Below are 22,772 nucleotides of genomic sequence, written 5' to 3'. Positions count from 1 at the left end.
TATTACATTGTTTTGTACACCTGAAACTAATCAAACAAAAAGAAAAAAAAAAAAAAAAAAGATCTTCCTCTAACTTTAGAAGAAGAAATGGTAATTTTTTTCTCACTTTACCCCCTTATACCCTCTAGGAAAGATAACTATGCCTTTATGGGTCACAGGGAAATTAACAACTAATCTGTGGTATATAAAGCACCTGGAAATATGCTTCATCTAGATCTTTATTTGAGTGAGTTTCAGATTTCTCAAGGGCAAGAATAACTGATAGCCATTATTTTTTATAAGAATGAAAGAGTGATCTGACTCAGGGAAGTAATTAATTCTGAGAGGCTGGAGGGATGGAAAAGCAGTGGGATACCCTAATGCAGTCAAGGTCTGGCCAAGTGTCACAAAGGTTTTATATTCAACCTGCAGAGCTGTCCACACCTCAATTGTCTAATCAAACTAGAGTTGACTGAGAAACTTATTTGGAAGAAAAAAGAATATCTCCACAGAAGATTAAAAAAGATTATTCTTGACGACTAAAGGACAAAGACTGAAGACATTTAATGTGCTGTAGAAAAATAAAGGAATGTGACATTCTCTTCTCTCAAGTATGGTGTAGCATTTTCATACCATATATATATATATAAACTTATTTATTGTTGGAGGAAAGTGAGAGAGTCTCACTGTCTTCTTAGTATATATGGTAGAGCTAAAATTATTAATAATGAGTAATACAAGTGCTTTGCTTTCTAAGCACAAAAGGCTCTCTTGATTCCATGACATCATTAATCATGGAGGCATATATTAATACAATATTTTTGAACTTATTATTTTTTAGAATATCTGTTATAGATATATTTTGTACTAGACACTGTAAGTTGTCATTTCAATAGCTCTTCTTTTTTTCTACCTCAACCAAAACAAAACAAAAAAACTGATTTTGTTCCCAGTAGTAATACAATTATATTAGACAGTACTTCATGATGATCTAATACTAAACCAATTATTTAATCTACCAAGTATTTTATTTTCCAATATGCCTTGCTGGAAAATTTAAGCATAACACACAGCCCAGTTTTAGACAAAGAGAGATAAGAGACGACTGACAGAGGATTTTTGCATTCCTGATAAAGGGAACCTATCTGGGTGGTACCACCTGTTCCTATTTTCTCTCTACCTTAAATGTGCCCAGGGTTAAAGTATCCATCTTGTAGCCCTGTCACACAAACATGAGGACAGAAAGTGAACACTCTAGAGATACTACAGCAGAAAGAAAGGGTCAGGGCACTTACGGAGTAGGCTGAACAGTTGAATCAAGAACTACCCACCTTCTTTCTCTTCCTTTCCCTTATATGAGAAAAATACATTCTGGTTTAAGACATGGTTAGGCTTTTCCTTACTTGAGAACAAAAGCAGCATACAGCCACTGTTTCCACTAGTACATTTGTTATACTTCGTGACTATATAACAAATGAACAAACAAGACAGTTGAAATAAAATACACCTTAAAGCCCTGTTCTAAAATATTTCTTCATTTTTATCTCAGCTAAATGAGATTCTGCCTGCCTAAAACTGAAAATAACCAGACAATAGCAAGTGTTATTAAGTCCACAAATTGAATAATAGAAAGATAGGTAGTAAATGTCATTAGATAAAGATGGTCATAAAAAGCCTGTTTTTGCTAAGACTAAAATTATGAGAAGCTAGGTAAATGGGATTAATTTGAATTGTATTATTTGCTTGAAAACTGCTTCCTATGTTTTTTTCTAATCTCTATCCCTTTCTTCATGCTATTCTCTTTCCTTGGAATACTCCCCACCATTCATTTCTGTGACCTACCAACACTACCTTTAATACTACCTAATTCATGAAACCTTACCTGATCTGCCTTAGCCAAATGTCCTCTCTCCTGTCTCTAATTCTCTCGAAGTGAATCCTGGGAACTCTTCTGCATCACCCAGGGTTCTCTCAGTCAGATGTTTCAGAAACAAAGCTGAAATAATCATATGGGAACATACTACAGGATGGCAGGGATGGAGTTGGACTTAGGAATACACAGAATTTCAAACACAAAAACACGACATTTTCCACTTTTTTCCCATATTTTAACCCCTTAGCAAATTGTCTCATGTTAGGACATGACTTGCTGCTTCTCAGAAGTTTGTGATATTTCCAGTCAAGATGGCAGAGTAGGTAAACACTGTGCTCACCACCTCTCAGACCACATCAATTACAACTATACAGAACAACCATCATTGAGAATCGCCTGAACACTAGCTGAACATAAGCCCTACAAATATAGACATACAGAAGAAGTCACCTCAAGACTAGTAGGAGAGTCAGAGATGTAGAATGGGCTAGTCACACACCTGTGTGTGACCATTTATTTTCGGGAGGGAATCTCTGCTGTGGAAGTCACTCCCTGAGGAGTGAGAGGTTCCAGCCCCTCTTCCTCCCAGGGTTCCAGTGCTGGGGAGAGCAGTCCCTATAATTTCTGGTTGTGAAAACCAGTGGAGCTTGTGGCTGAGTGAGATGGAGGGCACTCCTCCTAAGGGGCCCATGCACAGCTCTACTTGCTAATGGACTCACTTGATCTGAGTTACAGCACTGAGGGAGCAGCTTGAAAGGCACCAGGATATATGGGGAGGAACTGAATTGTCTATATTCAGGGTGAGGGCTAAAGAGGCAGCTTTCTTCCTGAAGGAATAGCTGGCAGAAGCAATTGTTTCTTTGTTGCACCCTCCCCATCCCTGCATGCAGATGCAAGCAGACATCATATTTGAGTCCCCATTAAACTAGCTATCACCTTTCCTCTGCCCTGCCCTGGTGACTACAAGACACTACCACATCCAATGTTCTGGCACACCCAAGCTGCTTCCAGGGGTTTTTCAGCAGAACCTGTCTTAGCTCATGCTGTGGACTTTCCTAATATCTCTCAAAGTTTCAAAAAACCCAAACAAGCAGCATCTGGCTTTGGTGTATCCTGTACCTCTGGCTGAGAAGCCCTAACCCTGGCATGAGTGACAGCTGGCCTCAGATTGCAGATTGGCCTCTTGAGGCACCTTTAGTTCTGTGTGGGTGGCAGCCATCTGCAGATTGTTTTTTGGCTCATATGAGGTAGCCCTGGGCAGGGAAGAGGCTTAGGCTAAACTTGGCCTGCAGTAGGTTCCCTCCTAGGAGGTCCTGGGGCTTGGTGACCTGCTTGGTGACCAGATTCAGCCCGAGCTGGAGCATCACCAGGCTGCTTTCAAAATGACAAACACAAAGGGCAGACTGGGCAGACGCCAGAGCCCTGTTAAAGCAAACCCTGCTCTGTAGGGTTAGCCCTTACACCATAGCTCCTCCACTATAGTCACAGCCAGTTCTCACAACTAATCAGCCTGAGGGTCAATCTTTTCCATTGACTTGCAAATAGCAACCAAGGATCAAACACAGGATGGCACACACAACCCACATAAGGCACATACCTAGAGCATCTGTGTCTAGTGACAAGGGAGACTGCACCACTGGTTCCCACAGAAATCCTACTACATGAGGCCTCTCTACTAAGATAAGGATGCATAGCAGCCCTACATAACATAGAAACAAACACATGGAGGCAGCCACAATGGGGAGGCACAAAAACATGTCCAAATAAAAGAACAAACGAAATATCCAGAAAAAGAACTAAACAAAATGGAGACAAGCAATCTACCAGATACAGATTTCCAAACACTGGTTATAAGGATGTTCGATGATTCAGAGAGAACTTCAACAAAGAGATAGGAAATGTAAAAATGGATATAGAAAATATCAAAAAGAACCAGTCAGGAATAAAGGATACAATAACTGAAATGAAGAATACATTAGAGGGACTCAACAATAGATTAAATGAAACAGGGGATCAAATCAGCAATTTACAAGATAAGGTGGCAGAAAACAGACAGAAGCAAAAAAAAAAAAAGCCCCCCCCCCCAAAAAAAAAAAGAAGATTAGATTAAAGGGCCTCTGGAACAACATCAAAGGTACCAACATTAGCATCATAGGGGTACTAGACAGAGAAGAGAGGAAGGAATTAAAAATCTATTTGAAGAAATAATGATCGAAAAATCCCCTAACATGGTGAAGGAAATAGATATACAAACCCAAGAAGAGCAGAGTCTCAAACAAGATGAACCCAAAGAAGCCCACAACAAGACGCATCATAACTAAAATGCCAAAGGTTAAAGACAAAGAGAGAATCTTAAAAGCAGTTGGTTACCTACAAGGGAACTCCTATAAGACTGTCATCTGATTTCTCACCAGAAACTTTGCAGGCCAGAAGGGATTGGCATGAACTATTCTAAGTGATGAAAAGCAAGGACCTACAGCCAACATTACTCTACCAACCAAAGCTATCATTTAGAATTGAAGTACAGACAAAGAGCTTCCCAGACAAGAAAAAGCTTAAGAAGTTCATCACCACCAAACCAGTATTACAAGGAATCTTAGATGATTTTTTTTAAGACAAAAAGAAAAAAAAAATCAAACATATGAATAATAAAATGACAATAACTACATATCAATAAACAATTACTTTAAATGTAAACGGACTAAATGTTCCAATCAAAAGATGGGGTGGCTGAATGGATAAGAAAACAAGACCCTTATGTATGCGTCTGCTGCCTACAAGAGACTCACTTCAAATCAAAAGTCACACACAGACTAAAATTAAAGAGACAGGAAAAGTATATTTCATGAAAATGAAAACAAACAAAAACAGCTGAGGTAGCAATACTTACACCAGACAAAATAGACTAAAACAAAGATTATAACAAGAGACCCCAGTAATCTCACTTCTATGTATTTCTCCAAAGAAACCCAAAACTGTACTTGGAGGAGACTTATGCATCTGTATGTTCATTGCAGCATTGTTTACAATCACTAAGATGTGGAGGCAGCCTGAGTGTCTGCTGATGGAAGGATGGATAAAGAGGAGGTGGTCCATGTATACAAGGGAGTATTGCTTGGCCATGGATAGAAATGGATTCTTGCCATTTGCTGTGCATGGATGGACCTAGAGGATATTGTGCTGAGTGGAGTATGTCAGACAGAGAAAGACAGATGCAATGTTGATTCACATATATGTGGAATCTGAAGAACAAGACAAATAAACAAACAAAATAGAAACAGACTGATAGATATAGAGAACATTTTGATAGTTACCAGATGGGAAGGGTTTTGGTGATGAGTGAAAAGGGGGAAGGAGTTAAGAATTACAAATTGGTTGTTATACAGTAGTCATGGGGAATGTAGGGTATAGCATAGGGAATATAGTCAATAATATTGTAATAACTATGTGTGCTGTCAGATGGGTACTAGACTTAACAGAGTGATAAATGGGAGGTGGGTTGGGAAGCAGGAGCAAAAAGTTGAAGGGATTAAGAAGTACAAATTGGTAGTTACAAAATACAAATGGGGATATAAAGTACAGCACAAAGAATATAGTCAATAATATGGTAATAACCATGCATAGTGCCAGGTGGGTACTGGACTAGTCAGGTGATCACTTCTTAAATTATATAAATGTCTGACCACTATGCTGTATACCTGAAATTAATATAAAATAATATTGAATGTGAAAATAAGTGTATAAAATTTCAGCAAATATAAAACGAAGTTAAAATGTTACTAAAAATAAAATAAATAAATTAGAAAGAAAAGAATTCTGTGACTATTTAAAATATGTGGCTTAATAGAATCTTCTTGTATGCCACAAAGGCATTTTATAAACTCAGTATTAAGACTACATGTTAATATACTAAGAATACGTAAAATGATGCAATTGAAATAAAACTGACTACAGGCATTATGAAGGGAGATGACCCACTTGAAGAACTATGCAGAATATGTTTGCAAAAGTGTATAGCCATAATACAGTGGGATAACTGTTATATTAGTTTTAGATATAAATGTTTAAAAGCAGGCTAACATTGGCTGAAGAAATCAGAGTAAGTGTCAGTTGGGAAACACCTACTGGAGATGGGAGAAAGCAGCCTGGGCACCAGTGCTATAGCTGGAAACCAAAATGTGTTTGTAGGATAAGAGTAAGCTGATTTCAAAGCTAGGAAATCTGTGGTTAACTATTCAGGTAATTGCAGTAGTAGAAAGGTTGCCATTGTAAAAATCAATAGTAAGACTTGGAAACAAATACAATTAACAACAGACATGTTACCACTTTCAGCCCCCAGCCCCCACCCCCCACCCCAACAGAGGGGCTCAGAACACCGCTGTTGGTTTGGAAAAATCATAGGAGCATTGTCATGCATGGTCTCAGCTCCTGCTCCACCCACAAGAACACAGGATATGGTGAGGCCAAACAGGAACACCCAGGAGCCCTAGATAGGGGAGTCATACCACTATATTCTCACTGGCGACTGGGCTAGAGACACAGGAAACAGGAGCCACAGGATCTGCAACCCACTGTCTGCATCTTTGTCGACCAACCTCACTTGCTAACTGCAATCCCAGCTTGTTAGCTCAGCCACCATCCGCTGCTAGTGGAGCCACAGCAGTTATATTAGTGGCCAATGGCTCACTGGTTACAGCTGACAGCCAAATAGCCACAGCTGATGGCCATCCAATCACAGTTGGTAGCCATTTACTACCCAAGCCAGCACCTTTCCACGTAAGGCCAAGAGCCTAGAAACTGCACTCCTGGCTCTGTCCCCATGAGCATTTACTTACCTGGTAGTATCTAGGGACACCTTGCAAGCAGGCTACAAATATTTTAGGACCAGGTCTGACTGAAATATGTTAGTTTCAGTTCTGAGACTGAAAAGCATTTATAGGTATACATCTGCCCTTTAAAAAAATAATTGCTTATACTTTCTTCCCAAATTTATAGCTTCCCATCTTCCTAAAAACATGCATTCAATAATGAACAACTAGAATCATTAAAAAAGAAGGGTGACTTCAATTATTTGCTTTTTATGGTTTCTCCTTTTTTGACATCCAACAGTGCATGCCAATGTCAGTAAAGGCAATGATTTTCCTCATTCCAGACTCCTGAGAGCCCCATACAATTTAAAACCTAGGTTTGTCCTACAATGCCCAGTAACTTTACATTAATGATCTGAAATGCATAAAATTCAAATATCAGAAAAGCAAATCTAGATTTCTTCTATGAAACCCACTAACATTTTAGACTAGGATAAATGCAAACTGATGCATAAAAAAAGAAAGACCATTATGTAAACATTGAGCCATGACTTGAAAAAAATGTCAGCAATCTGTTAGAAATCAGGGAAACGAGAAGAGGAAAGCAGATTTAAAAATATTTGCCCTTCTGAGCAGATCACATCAATTATATTTGAGCAGTAATCTTCAACACCATTAGTTTTAGTCCATCACACAATAAAATCTGTCACACAATTTGCTTAGATTTTCATTTGTCTTTGGAAGGACTTAGAAGAAATCACATTGTGCACAACACTGAGAACCGAAAAATCGGTATTCGACATTCATTTTGTTAATTTATGTTTCCTTAAACCTAATGATGTAATAGTTCAAAAACAGGTAGAAAAAGCCTTGAAATAAACAGGGAGTAAGAATAATCTCTCAGCATTATGCACTGAGAGTCATTATACTCTCCTGTCTCCTACTTCTCATATCATCAAGAAAGAATATTTTTACAAATGATAAGTTGATTTCAATGCCCTTAAGGATCCCATGTATTAGCTTTAATGCTGTAACATTTTCAATTTTCCAATTTCTGTAATACTTTCCATTCTTCTGACTTATTGAAAATAATGTATAGGGGTCTTTAGATTTTTTTCGAATATTCTAACAGTAAAGTTTTCTGAATGTTGATACTTAATTTATGTTGCTACATTAAATGAGTATTTTAAACTTCTAAGATCTGATAGATTGTAAATTTATTAAATGCACAGCCAGTAACAGCCTCAAATTTACATGTGCTTTACTTTCTTAGTACAGTGTTTCATACAGAGTAGAAACTCAATAAGTATATCATTTGGATACAATTTATTGTTTATTGATGTAATTACTCTGTATCTTATATTATGTCATTGGTAAAATAAATTCATTTAATTCATATAACGATTGATGTAACTCATTTATCTATGGTTCTCAGTCTTTGAAATTCTACATGTGTAATCGTCAGAACAGCTGATAGGTATAATAAAATAGGTTAGTATGAATTTATTTTTAATAAGGCAAATCAACACAAATGCGGACAAAATAAACGCTTGGCTACTCTTTAATGTAAAATAACTTGAAACCATACATTTATCATCAATGGCTGACCAATTATAACTATTACATATGTATTGTGTGTGTTTTGCAACTACAGGTTGGAGCTCAAACATTGGATTTCCATCTATTAAAAAGTTCAACTGTATTTAAATATTGGATGGGGAGAATACTGCCGTTTTAAAAATACATAAATGAATAAGCTCACAGCCACAAATAATTTAACCTTTCTAAACCTTAGTTGTTGCAAATGTAAAATGACAATAGAATACCTCTAATTTATGGAGTTGTTTGGGTCAAAGAAAATTAGATATGTAGAAGGGAGTTGCAAACCACAAATTGATCAAATGTTGGTTTTAATTCACTTGTTGTACTGCAATTATTTAATAAATACTTAGCATCAGTGTTTGACATATTTATTCTTCCAAAATACTTACTAGTATAGACAAGTTGAAAGCCTTCATCTGTCCCTTCAGAATCAGAATTAAATTCTAGCCAGAGCTGATTTGAAGTACTACTAAGTGTCAGTCCTCGCATAGCTGCACCAGTAAAAGCACCTAATAGATGAGTCGTTTTATCTTTTCCATCATAAATCTGTAAAATACATTGATAATTAAATTGTAAATGTGCCAGTAATAACCAATTCAGATGATGTATTTATATCTACGAAAAAGAGGAAATTATTATATTCTTCCTAAATCAGTTTACTACATGTTTCCCAAGGACAATTATGCATACAGGTTAATTCTTACAAATACCAGGTTAAGGGTTACATTCCACATGTCTAATTGTTAAATTCCAAGGTCAGCAGAATCTAAGTAATACTCAAACTTATTTTATATAACTTTTTCTCTTATTATAAAAGCAGTGCTTTGTTTATGGCAGGCGATTCAAAATTGAGAATAGCTACGAAAGATTGGTTTCCAAGGTTGTTTGGCGGATTGTTTTTCTGCAACTTGCTCAAGGGGACCAAACACTTGTTTTTCTAATATCATGGTTAATATAAAATACAGTACTTACTTCTTTTGCAATTTCTATAATTAATCCATGTCCTCTAACTTATCTCATTCTTTTACATTTTTAAAAGATTGTTAGCAGAGTACTACATGCTTTCAGAAATGAATTTTAATATACAAAAGCAAAACTGATAAGCTCCCAAACATCTCTCCCTCATTCTCATTCTGAAGGTGCAATTTCCCATTGCACTCTAATTTGCTTTTCTTTTACCAATGCATTACAGACATCTCTTCAGGGCAGTAGGTATAGAGTCTTCTGTTTGAGCGCTGTGTAGTATTTCATACAGTGACATTACCACAACTTGCGAGTATCATTCCCATATTAACGAACTTGAGTTGTTTGCCACTAAAAGTAATGCTAAAATCAACTTTTTATATATAACCTCTTATTTTTTAGCACTTGGATTTCAATGAGATAGTTTTCAAAATATGCCATTTCTGGATTCAAATGTTCATAGATCTCCAGATTATTTTCCAAAATGTGTACAGTAATTAAACTGAAGGTTTACCAGCAATGCACATTACCATTCTTGTTTCCCTAAGGCATGCAGTTTCAATGCAGTAGTTATTACCACAACAGGATGAAAATTGTTTCTTGAGGGTCATGAAGCCTTAGATATCACAATGATTCATGGTCCCACAAAGATCAGCTGTATTTAACAAGTCTTATTCCATAGTTCTTAGTTTCATGGAGTTGGGGCTTAGGGGCTCCTTAGGTGAGTAATAATGAATAGAAAAAGCTGAGAAATTCTGCTCAACTTCACTTGTCTTGACTGAAATTTACTTACTTACTTCCAACCTGACATTAGAGTAAAAATTATATCACTGAACTCCTAATCCAGTGATCTTGCCATGGCACTAGTGTTTCCCAAAAGTGAAGTGGTATTCATAACACTCATGTCACCTTAGAGATGATTTCTAGGTGGTACACAATGCAATTCATTATTATTATTTTTAATCTGCATGATATATTTTTTAATAAGCTGCATGATATATTTAATTTAATAAGCTATTTAGAAAGTTTTCTATAACTTATAAAAAATCCTGTATAATTTTCTGTTTTTTTCCTTTCAAATTATCAGAATTTCATGTTGTTTAATTTAATAAAATGAATTGGAAAATTTCACCATATTTCTATCTACATTATTCAAATGAAATAAGGAGACTTTTGTATCTACAGAGTCAAGATTTTCTTCAACTCAGGGAAATGTTCTTGAGTTTTTATTTAATTATTCCCCTGTCTTTTTGACCTTTTTACTTTCCACCTGGAATGCCTGTTATTTGCATATTCAGTCTCCAAAGCTGTATTGCAATTCTCTTGTATTTTCTCTTCTGAAATTTATTTTTCTTCTGTATTATAAATAATCTTCTACTCGATTTCCACTCTAACAACTACATTTTCAGCAGTGACTAATCTCTTTTTAGGTCTCCTAATAAAATCCTAAATTTTAAAATCATTGGCCAAATTCTAGAAAGTCTCTCTCTCTTTCTCTCTCTCTCTCTCTCTCTCTCTCTCTCTCATTGAATTATCTTACGATTTCTTAAAACTTAAAAAAAATATTTTCAAATATATCTTTTAACACTTTCATAGTTCAAATTTAATGAATAGCACCTGTTATTATGTATTTAACTTGGTCTTTCTTCCCTCTGGTTATGGAAGTACCTTAAGTATGTGCTTATTTATCTTTAGCTATTTATAGTTTTACACAACCTTTTTATTGATACAAGTTCAAATGTTACAAAGACAATAAAGATTTCATTTAACTATAACAGTTTTATTTAACATGTTCTACAAATATAGTTTTTGTTCAGGACCTCTTCTAACCACATTACCCATTACTTTTTCTGCACAGAAATTCCTAAATCTCCAATACCCAGGCCCTTCCTGCTCTTTCTCTGAGGGAATCTCAGCCTCATATGCCCCCTTTATGCTCCACCACCTTATTTACTTGTATTGCAACAGAGAGGGTGGGAAAATAAGAGGGAGAAAGAGAGGAAGTGAGACTCTTAAACTCAAGCAAACATGTTTATTGAATTGATAATAGCAAACATCTTCCTGGTCACATTTTATTAAAGGTCTTTCTGTCAGAAAAAAAAAAAAAATGTGTGCTGACTATTTAAAATATATTGGAGTACTAGCTAGAGAGCTGTATGTATGAACAAATTTCTAAAATTATACTGGAATACCTTGAACCTGTGGTGGAATCTAACAAGTTAGAATAACTTAACAAATAAGTTATTGTACAAATAAGTTTCTGCTTTAGATTTCAGTAAGAATTTATTTGTCTTCAAAAGACTGAACCAAATGTTGAGGTTTGTTAGCTCAGGAATTTTTTTTTGTTTGTTTGATTACATATAATTCAACTCTTCACTTAAGAAAAAACATTAATCAGGGATAAATCAGACACAAGAAAACATTGCTTATCAGAAAACAACTTTTGTGTCTATGAGTTTCAAATGTTCAATATTCTCAGAAGTGTACTTCTGAATATACTTGTTTTATGATTACATCTGATATAGTTTATAAATCCTATAATTAGAGCTACACATTCACAACCAAATTATTTAAATAGCAGATCTAGTGGATCTTTTTTGTGGTTAATTGTTGTCAAAGAATATTTTCCTTTTATTTCCTTCACTTCTCACTAACATGTAACTCGATTCCTATGTTTTAAATATAAATAAGTGTTCTTGGATTCAACTAGTTCTGCTTTCTTGTGTGGATATATTGTGAGAAATCTGTCTTTCAAAAATAGCCAAATAAAAAGGAAAATATAAACTAAACAACTACTTGATATAACTGAGTAAATAAAAACTGGTTGTTGAAATTTGTTTTATTTTTTAAGTCTCTCCTAATCTCTCCTAACTTGTTTTCTCAAATTTTCAGCGATAATTTTTTTTCTCAAATTTTCAGCGATAATTTTTTTTCTCAAATTTTCAGTGATAATGAAAAAAAAGGTTAATGATAGCAGAAACCATTACTTTATTCCATACATATAAATCATTTCGATATATAACAATGTAAAAACTAACAAAATAATTCAACACATGTTTATTTCCATGCATTATGTTAGGTGCTGGGACTAAGATTTAAAAACAAAAAATAAGACGTCATTTTTACCCAAAGGAAGAAAGAAAAAAAAATCCAATGTTGTCTGTTATAAGAGAGACATATTTGTATTGTCTTCCTTTACATAAAGTTTAAGAAATAATTTTAAGAATAATCCCTGAACGAAAAGGAACGAAGAGCTAATACTAAAACAAATAAACAAACAAACGAACAAAAATTATCCTAAGTCCAGCTGGGGGATCTAATTAAGCATCAATATTCACTACAGTTTATTTAACAATGTAGAGTCAGAAGGTAAAAAACAAATAGTATAGAAGCACCACTATCATAATAATCAAAATAAAATGAAGCATGATCATTCAACTGTGAATTTCAGAAGCATGTACAAAATCATTAAATCTAATGAAAAGCAAGTATTAATTAGGAAGGCTTCAAAAAGAGAAGAGTTTCATAGTAATAATCAACTCAATACTATTGAACTTGTAAATAAAATCCTTCAAATATATTCAAATACATATGGTAGCATATAGGCAATGTATAACGTCATATAGGACAAAGCTGTGAAGCCAAAAAAATCACTTTTGAAGTAAATATGAATATAAGCACACAAATAAGAGAAAAAAAACAAAAAATATGCATGTTTCATTGAAAAGTAAATTTTCTGTACAGCGTGACTATTGGGTCTCATCAGAACCACATGGAACTTTTATTTGAGATTGTTATTTCTCATATTTCTATACTCATTAAAATCAGGATATTAAGGATATTTTATTTTGTGGAACTATTTTCTTTTCTTTTCCCTTTTCCTTTTTCAATAGTAAATATTATTATTATTATTATTATTTTCAGCATATGTCTTAATCAATATCTATATTTTAAGAACTTAGAAAGCTATAATATAAAAGAATAAGATAACTGTATAATATTACACTTTTTAGTTGGACAGGAAAGAACTCTTGGTGTTCCTCACAGAAATATTCTTAGTTACTTAACATCTAATTCAAGTAATGACTTATTTTTATGTCAAATGTAGAATTTCAAGTTGACTTAAGAATTAATATCATGAAAGGCATTGAGAGCTTTTAATAACGTTAATGAAACTCGTTGGTAGGACTCTAATTTGTTAAAAGGTTGCAATTAACCTGGTAGTCTAGCACTAGAACAGATCAGAACTTAATATTGCCATGATTCAATTATTAAACCTTTTGTTATTGATCAAGGCTTGAAATTAGTTATGGCGAACAGACCCTTCTGGATCTGAGAGGTCAAACCTTGTTATGAAGAACTGCTTATTAACACTCAAAACTGTTGTTGATTTTATAATATATGATTAAAAGGCATATTCTCAGTCATTTCTCAAATGAATTAGCAAGTAAGGTGCTATCTAAACCCAAGAACAGAAAGTACATACAAAATAAAAAGAAAAAAGTTACACATGTACCTATGTACAATCATACAAACCTTTAAATTATTACTGCTCATGGATACCGGAATTTTCATTTTTGTTCATTTGTTTTATAGGTTAATTTGGAAATTTAAATACGTTTTTCTAACAAGGTAAGATGTCAAAGTTTGAACGAAACAATAGTATATTTTACAATGGTTAATCAGAAAGGATTTTATTCTAAACCTTATTAGGTTCTCTCCAAAAATAAAGTGAAACATAGCAGAGAACTTTTGTTTGTACTGAAATATTTATGTCTTTGAAACAGCTATATAATGTGTCCTCAATTATAAAAGCAAGTACGTTTTAGTGAGGGAGTTGAGGGCACGATGAAGGGTCAGCTTTTCAGGGGCATTAGCTCTGTGGTTATGTAACAAAGTTGAAGCCCCAGCTATACCATTAAAGCTATATGGCCTGTCACAAATCATTTCACTTTTGTGATCTTCAGTATGGGAGAGAATGAATGGCTTTATGAGGCTTAACACAGCACTTTATACTAATTAATATTTAGAGAGTGCTTTGGGGAGGAAAGATGACAATGAATTAGTAGTAAACAACAGCAGAGTTGATAGAAATACAGTTGGACATATGAGTTTACTGCTGTGCTGGAAAATATTTCACAATCAGCTCTGAAACGAACAAAATTGGGCAATGTATATATTCATACCTTTTTTTAACAATAACTTTTATTGACTTAAACAGAGGTTGACAAACTTTTTTGGAAAAGGAGTAAATAGTAAATATTTTAGGCTGTTGGGGACATAACATCTCTGTTACAACTGCTCAGTCCTGTCATTGTAGCACAAAAACAGCCATAAACAATACTTAAATGAATGAACATGGCTTTCTCCCAATAAACTTTTATTTACAGAAACAGGTGTCAGGCCCAATTTGTCCCATAGACTTGTTTGAGAATCCCTGATTTAATGAATGTGTAGCATGCAATTTACAAATAGTAATAAAACATATTATATTTGCTATTGTAAATTCCATAGAGCTAACTGATTCCTCCAGAATACTTTCAGTGTTTTTTTGCCAAACTTTTTAATCTGCAACTTATAATTGCAACTGACAAATAAGTGTTGTTCCTAAATGAATATCACTTGATTTTTTTTACCTTAACAAGATGAAGTGAAATATCAAAAACAAAGTTATATCAAAACTTCACTGGTTTGTAAATGATATGAGCAACTTCTTTGCTAAGCTGAATAGTTTTCAAATACTAGAAAATATATTTTCTCAATTTTTTGTGTTATTCACAATATAATGGCTACAGACACAACCCATTTCTACTTAAGCATAGGTTATGAACAAAACAATAAACCAAGTGTGGATTTGCAGTGTTTGCCAATTTCTACCATGTAAATATCCTTACTGTGAATAAGATCAAGCTATCAATGTAACATCATTAAATTCCCAGTTGGGAAAAGATACACACTCTGACAAAGTATTTCTACCACAGAGATACAATAGGCATAATTAACCTAAAAAGCACAGTTAACAGTAAAAACAGTAAAATAATTAGAAAATGAAAAGTTGTATTTACTACCTTTATTTTTAATGTCATTTAATTGTAATGTAATTGTAATATAATTCGATTTTTAATAATGGCTATGTATAACAACCAGCTCACAAAATTACTGAAAATATAATAATAGGCTATTACATGTATCATTCCCAAAGACTCACATAGGACAGACAAAGATCTTGAGAATAATACATCTTAGAAAACAACAACACATTAATAACCTTCTTATTGTACCTCTAAAATAATGTTATTAATCAAGTCCTTCAACTATCTAAATTTTCATAAATATGATATCAATCATTCTAAGCCTTTCTTTTGGACTCCCAAAATCAATTTTGAGTAATTTGACTGGCTGTCCTCCATGATCATTGATTTAGTCTACATGCAGAGTAAGAAACAAGTCTTGAAACTACACAATACTGACTGTGGTAAAAAAGATTGCCTTGAATTTTGTGTTTGCTAAACACAGCGACAAAAACAGGAATAGTATTTCTGATTGGCATTCAGCTTTTGTCCTATCAGGCTGACAATGGGACTTATTCATTGTTGCTTGTTAAGAACCTAGATATAATAAACATCTCCTATTATATAAATGTAAATTAAAATAATTAATGAAATTACGTATTTTGAGTAAGGGCCTAGGAAGTTCATTATGCTTGCCCATTGAAAAAAAGTGACTAAAGAAGGGTATACTCATAATTCCCAAACCTGCTGGTCATCAGACAATCTGGAGAGCTTTATAAAAATCCATAATTGTAGGTGCAGACCTACAGAAACAGCTTTCCCCAGTTCTAATGAATCAGAAAACCTGGTAGTGGTGCCAGGAATAAACTGCATAGAAGAGTCACATGATGTCTACACTTGATATAAATTTTACTAGTGTGGTTATAAATAACTCAAGTCCTTTATGGAAAGAAGAAGAAAGGAAAGAGTGAGTGGGTGAGTGAGCGTCAGCCTACATTGTTAACTCTCAGAGAGGAAAGGTGTTTGTGTGTGTGTGTGTGTGTGTGTGTGTGTGTGTGTGTGTGTTTAGATATAAATACAGTATTTTTTTCTTTTTTTATTGTTGTTGTCGTTTCTGTTTTTATTAGAATCCAAACAGTGATGCTATATAGTAAATGAAACCAAACACAAAAATAAACTTTCCGAATCCTATACTCATAAAGATTACAAGAGAATGTAGTCAATCTTACTACATAAGCAATGATTTTAAATTCTTTCAGTCAGGGTGGAGAGGGTTCTATAATGGACTATTTGTTTTACTTATTTCTTCTTATTTCCTAGTCTGAATGGAAGAAGAGAACTGATTCTACCAGGTTTCATATCAGAAAGTGCTGGGGATAGGGATGGGCTCTCATGGACTAGTTTGCATGTAGGAAAATGACCTTTCATGCTAAGAGGACTCCGGACTCAACAATGTGAGAATTTTTCCTTTTTGCTTTGGAGGGTGCATCAGTCTGCTTGTGCATGACCCACTGTGCCTGTTTCAGTAGGTATCTTGGAGCTAATACTTGTCCCTGGGATTAATGGAAGGATTAAGGTAACATTTAAATATCTTACATCTTACACTGATGAAGAAGAAAACAAACCATGAAGAAGAAAAACCTGGAGTGTAAGAGTCCATCTCAAACTGTCTCTAAGTAGTGACTTGTTAAAGTTATTTTAAAGTAATAATATAGAATACATCCCAGGCAAAACGAGTAGTAAGGGGATAACTGAATTGGTGTTTCCATTGTAATATTTAGAATCTTTTTAACTTTGGGAAACATATTTATTCTAGGAAAATTACAAAAAAAACACACCTTAAAAACTGTTGGGAATATAAACTTTACGCTTTCATTAATGAAAGAAAATCATTGTTTAATGAAATCCACTACAGTGCATTAAATTGAGTTTTCTTTGTTTTTTTTTTAACCTTTCTCTCTCATCAACACATCCCATCACATTGTCTCTTATTACGAGGTCCTGCCCTTCCTTAAGGTCACACAGATCACAAGTGCATGTAATCTTACTCCAAATAAGTACATATGACATTAGTCAGACAGCATTCTGAGGAACACACTGGGACTATTTTATTTTTAAAAAATGTCACTTATTATTCCAAGTTAATTTTCCAAATAATAACCATCATTCATTATGGGAAAGTAATGGTTATATTTCAAGCATCATAGAGAGAGAGTAGATAAATATTTTAGGGGAAGCAGTTTCTAACTTTAGTACATAAATACATGTTTATTATTGTTGTTTGTGTGATATAGATTAGTGGCTGTGATTACCCTTCTGATCTATGTCTTGATAATGTTTTCCCTGTAGTTAGCCTGATGGAGAAAAGTGCAAAAAAAATAGGAATAGATCTAAATTAATACTAAAATTGTATACATCTTGGTGTACTGCAGGAAATCTTTCCCGTATCTATACAAATCGGACAGGCATGCAGAACTCTTTGTGTTAGAGAACCTTCAATTATTATTAAAACAATACTCTTTTAAAAGCAGTAAATAACCAATGATCTAAAATCACTGCTTAAACAAGAATCCCCTGCCAACCTGAGATATCAGAATTTTTTTTCAAGACTTATGAAAACAGAATTATGTTGAATGTCTTACTGGCTTAAAATAAATCTCATAATTTAGGAATAATGTATGTGATTATTTATTTAAATGTGATTTTATACAACTGTTTATTTTTATTCTAATAATGTATATAAACTGTATTTCCCAAAACCTTATTTGCAAAATATGAATCAGCAATTATGGAAATATTTACTCACCTAAAATTATATCTTTTAAAAAACAGGACATTTGATTATTTCAAACTTTTAAAACAAATTCATAAATTTTACACTCAATGTTTCTTAACAAAGTTAATCTTTTCTTAAATAAATTACAAATATTGAGTTTTTTAGTTTTATGTATTCATGAAATATGAATTTTTTTGCAATCATAAATGCAAAGAATTATCCATGTATCAACAAAGATAAATAAGTTACTTAGTAGACATCAAAATAAAACCCAATTGTTACTGTATTTCTTAACGAAATGACCATTCATGTGTTAATTATGATTTACATATAAATGATTCATTGAATATAAGATGTTTGGAATGAAAGTGTTCTTATTTTGGTGTTACTGAAACATTAAAATGTATGCATCAGAAAATTAAAAAAATACACATTAGAAATAAACATTGAAAAAAACACCTTTTATCTCAATGAAAATAATACAAAAATGAAAAATAATGTATAATTAGTGAATCTATGAATGGTAGAATTAGCTTATGGTTGATTATATAAACATACACATATATATGTATACAGGTATATATATATTTTATATATATATATATAAATGTATACTTAATGACTAAACATGATCACAAAACAAGTATGTCTCATTTCACCTACCTTAAGAACATCTCCTTGTGCTAAATGAAATGTTCTGGCTGAAATATTGATTCCCTTTCCTGCTTGAACCTGAATACTATAAATGCATTCATGGTTGTTTTCATAGTTGAGTGGATAATTTGGAGAGAGCAAAATTCCTTCATTATTTGTTGCAGATGCACCACATTCAGCTGCAGGTAAAACAAAATATTGAAGTACAGTTTAATAGAAAGAATTATCATATTTGGGTAATATAACGTATGGAAGTGTAAATGCATTTTATTTTAACTAGAGCCTAATAGGAAAATAATGTACAGAATGTCTGTGTGTTGTAGATGATCCGTTACCTCTGAAACAATATATGGGAAAAACTGTTGCCCACGAATAGACACTTGTACAGAGATGGAGATATACAATAGTTTCTGTATTCTCCCCCAACCCCATGAAAAGATAGTGTGGAAAAGGATGAGAGCAAAAGATTTTCAGGATATATTTTAAGTTTCTAGATCTCTGATTAATTTATTATTTTAAATGTATAATACCCAAAAAAAGTAAAAAAGTCATTTTATTTTATAATGATTCGTATTGAATCTTTGTTTCACTTTTTTTTTTAAATTTGATCCTTTTTTCTCCCAATAGTCAGCATTCCCCTGATCCACGAACTTCAGTAACAAAAAGGGAAATAATTACTACATTGCCTTTGAAACTGATACAATAAGTAAAACCCTCTAACCAATGATCATTACAAATTGGGCATCTTCAGAAATCGTATCACCTTTCTCAGTTTAAAAGACCTAATATGTAGATTCAGGTATTCTCATAATCAGTATATGGTACTACTGACTCTCCAGGACTCATTTTGCAAAATTTGTGTAAGTATCTAACCACTTAAGAGAGAATTATAAATTTCTTATTTACTTTCAAATTTAATTTCAGTGTATTACTTAAAATTCTTGTAGCAATATGGCAATATCAAACAAGCCCTTATAATACCCAAACATGCTACTTAGATATCAGAAATTCAACGAATTCAGGTTTCTAGCTTATCTAATAACTTGCTTCATATTATTGTACCATTAGCCAGGGAGAGTTATATTTTTCAAAGGTTTAACCTAACAGAAAATAAAGCAAGTCATTATTTTCCAAAAATAAAATTTTTAAAATAAAGATTCATGGGAACACTTGTAGAAAGTATACAACAAGGTGAAGGATAATAATTGTTTTACCTTTAAAATGATTCAACATTAACAACAATAAGGCAAAAGAAAAAAAGCCTAAGGAGGATCTGAAAATGATCAAGATCGAGTAGTCAGTGTAATATCAAATAGTGCAAAATAATGATAAAAGCTAACAATGTAATGCTAAAACTCAATCAGATACGTGAAGAAGCATCACTCAATAGAGTTCCTCCAAGTTCATTTAAAGTAAAAGAAACAAAACAAAACCTTACAGACTCCCAATACTGATTTAAATTATTCTAATGTTACTTAAATATGTTCAAACATAAAAATAGTTATGTCCTTTCGCTTTTAGCTGCAGATAATTATAATACCAAAGCAAGTTTACAAATACACGAACAGAACCCCCAAACAATAAAATTAAAAATAGCAACATGTATCTAATGTGGCATAAGATTTTGTTTTCCTGGAATTAAATTACCCTTGGCAATGTGGATAAAGAGCCAGCTGCTGGAGTACAGGCTTTGGAGTTTGCTATGCCTTTAATTACACTATGCTGCATAATGATTCGATTCTCCCTCATCTTATCCTTCTCAGAACAGCTGAGAAATTGTCATCTGTATATTATAACATGACACCATGCATCCTTCACTTAGTGGGAAAGAATTGTTTATGGTGTAAATCGGCCTCATTTCCTTCTCACTGGCTTGTTAGAACCTAGGTGTGCTTGCAGGGGCATGAAGACAAATGTATTAGATCAGACAGATGATCCAGAATGCAAATATATTTTTATCAGTTCAATTACTTATTAGAGAAAACAAACGGTTTTAAATTATGTACAGAATCATAGAGTTCTGACAATATGTTTTGGATGCCAGCTTGCAAAATACTGAAATACTGATTAAGAGTTCAGGCTTCAACATTCAGAGGTTTAGTTTTCAAAATTAAGCTCTATCTTCTGTCTATAAAGCTTTGCCAAGTTACTTAGGCTCTCTTAAGCCTCCATATTGTTATTACAATGGAAATAACAATGCCCTTCTCAGAGGGTTTTTTTGGTGTGTTTGTGTGTGTGTGTGTGTGTGTGTGTGTGTGTGTGTGTGTGTGAGAGAGAGAGAGAGAGAGAGAGACAGAGACAGAGACAGAGACAGAGACAGAGACAGAGAGAGATAGAGACGAAAATATATAATGATAATAAATACAAAGCATTAATAAAGTGCTGATATACAACAACAGCTCAATATAATAAAGCTATCATTTGAATATTTTAAGTATAAATACTAATGGTAGCATCAGGTCATATACACAGAAAAAGAGTTTAGGATATTTATATTGTCCCAATGTGACTATCCAGATGTAGAGAGGCATTTATGTGTGAAAAGCCAGAGGACTCCTCCTAATTTTGGAGAATCACTTACGATTATTAAAATTATTTCAGCAACTTGCGTAAACTGAGTTTTTGCTCAGTAAAATGTTACTTCAATTTCTCTTTAAGATATACTAATAATTTATTGTTAAGTGCTCAACATTTGAGCAGGTGGTCAGTACCTTCTGCTATAAACATTATTGGGTTCATACTGTATAATTTAAAGATTTGCTTTTATAGGAAAAATAACTTGCTTTTGTTACATGTTAATATTTCAGTTGATTTAAAATGTATATAAATGAATTTCTACTTGGTGAAATAAAACCAGGACTTAAACCAGCATGGAAGAATTAAGGGAACATTACATTAAATTAGCACCTTTCTCATTTAATTGATCAGGGCTGAATATAAATTGTGGGGACCAGTGCAAAGTGGAAAAGCACTGCCCCTTGTTGAAAATGTATTAAAAATTTCAAGAGACTAGTAGAGCACCCAACCATGCATGGGGATATTCATAGCATGGAGCCCTGTGAATCTATGTGGGTTTCACACCCAGGAAGCCAACTTTGCATTTACTCTTCACAACAACTTTGCAAGGTAAAACCTATTTTCTCCAGTTTAAAAGAAGAAGACACCTAAGTGAGCTTTCTTGCTGACATCAAATAAAGAGTGTGTATCAGAGCCGGGAGTTACACTGGGATTTACACCTGTCATTGCCCATGGCGTTAAAAGGGTAAACATTTCTTTTTTAGATTAAAATACTTTTCTAGTGTTACAGGAGGCACTATTGACAATTACCCTGTACAACAGGTGCACATTGAGACTATCCCAGATAAACGGGTATGCAAGGTCACTTTTTTCTTTATACCTTAACCTGCACATACTATTTTTAAAATATTCTATTAAAAATTAAGAGGATTAGTTTTTGTGGGCTGGGTTATATCATGGAGGTCAGGACACATTGACCCAATATATAATTTATAAATCTGTACTCTATTATATATAATGATTAATGTCCAGAATGATTATCTCATTTGAAAGAAAGATCTTGAAACATTAAAAAAAAAGAAAATGTTTATAATGTTTTATTTATATATACAGGAAAATAAACAAATTTCTTTCTTCTTTTTATTTTTTTTTTATTTGGGATGACAATGTTTAGTAAAGTTACACAGGTTTCAAGTGCACAATTCTGTAATGCACCATCTATACTCAATAAGGATTTTAATAAAATAAAATTCTCTACTAACAATAAGTTTAGGAGGAACTTATTTAGCCACAAAACCAAACTCTAGGAGCTAGGTGATTAATAAATAATTCATTTTTACATAGAATCTCATCCTTGATTTTACATTTGATTTTAAAATATACCAAACGCTGGTTTCCCAGTACCCAATACATATAGCACTAACTTTGGCCTTATATAAGCTCTTTCTGCACTTGAACTACAGCAGTCTTGTTTGCTAACTGGAACTGAACAAGACCTAATGTTGAATTAACAAAAAAATTTGCACAGTTTGACATATGCCCAAGTTGAGCAATGAACATGCTTCTATCTCTGTTGTGTAATAACCTGA

The 22,772-nt window shown here is 33.3% G+C and overlaps 1 protein-coding gene across 6 annotated transcripts in view; it reads right to left on the bottom strand.

Annotated features, from left to right (window-relative positions):
• CSMD3 (CUB and Sushi multiple domains 3) overlaps positions 1–22,772 on the bottom strand; it is a 1,090,811-nt gene that overhangs the window by 314,677 nt on the left and 753,362 nt on the right. For all 6 annotated transcript variants that reach the window (XM_074316364.1, XM_074316366.1, XM_074316365.1 and 3 more), the window contains 2 exons: positions 18,676–18,845; positions 8,652–8,808 (listed from right to left, as the gene is read on the bottom strand). In XM_074316364.1, coding sequence (XP_074172465.1) covers positions 8,652–8,808; positions 18,676–18,845 — 327 coding nt within the window. The remainder of the gene's footprint in view (positions 1–8,651; positions 8,809–18,675; positions 18,846–22,772) is intronic.

Source organism: Rhinolophus sinicus, linkage group LG12 (assembly GCF_036562045.2).
Source record: "Rhinolophus sinicus isolate RSC01 linkage group LG12, ASM3656204v1, whole genome shotgun sequence".
In the NCBI taxonomy this organism is placed as follows: Eukaryota; Metazoa; Chordata; class Mammalia; order Chiroptera; family Rhinolophidae; genus Rhinolophus; species Rhinolophus sinicus.
The sequence above is the reverse complement of the archived record's forward strand: the minus strand, read 5'-3'. Positions and strand labels throughout refer to the sequence as shown.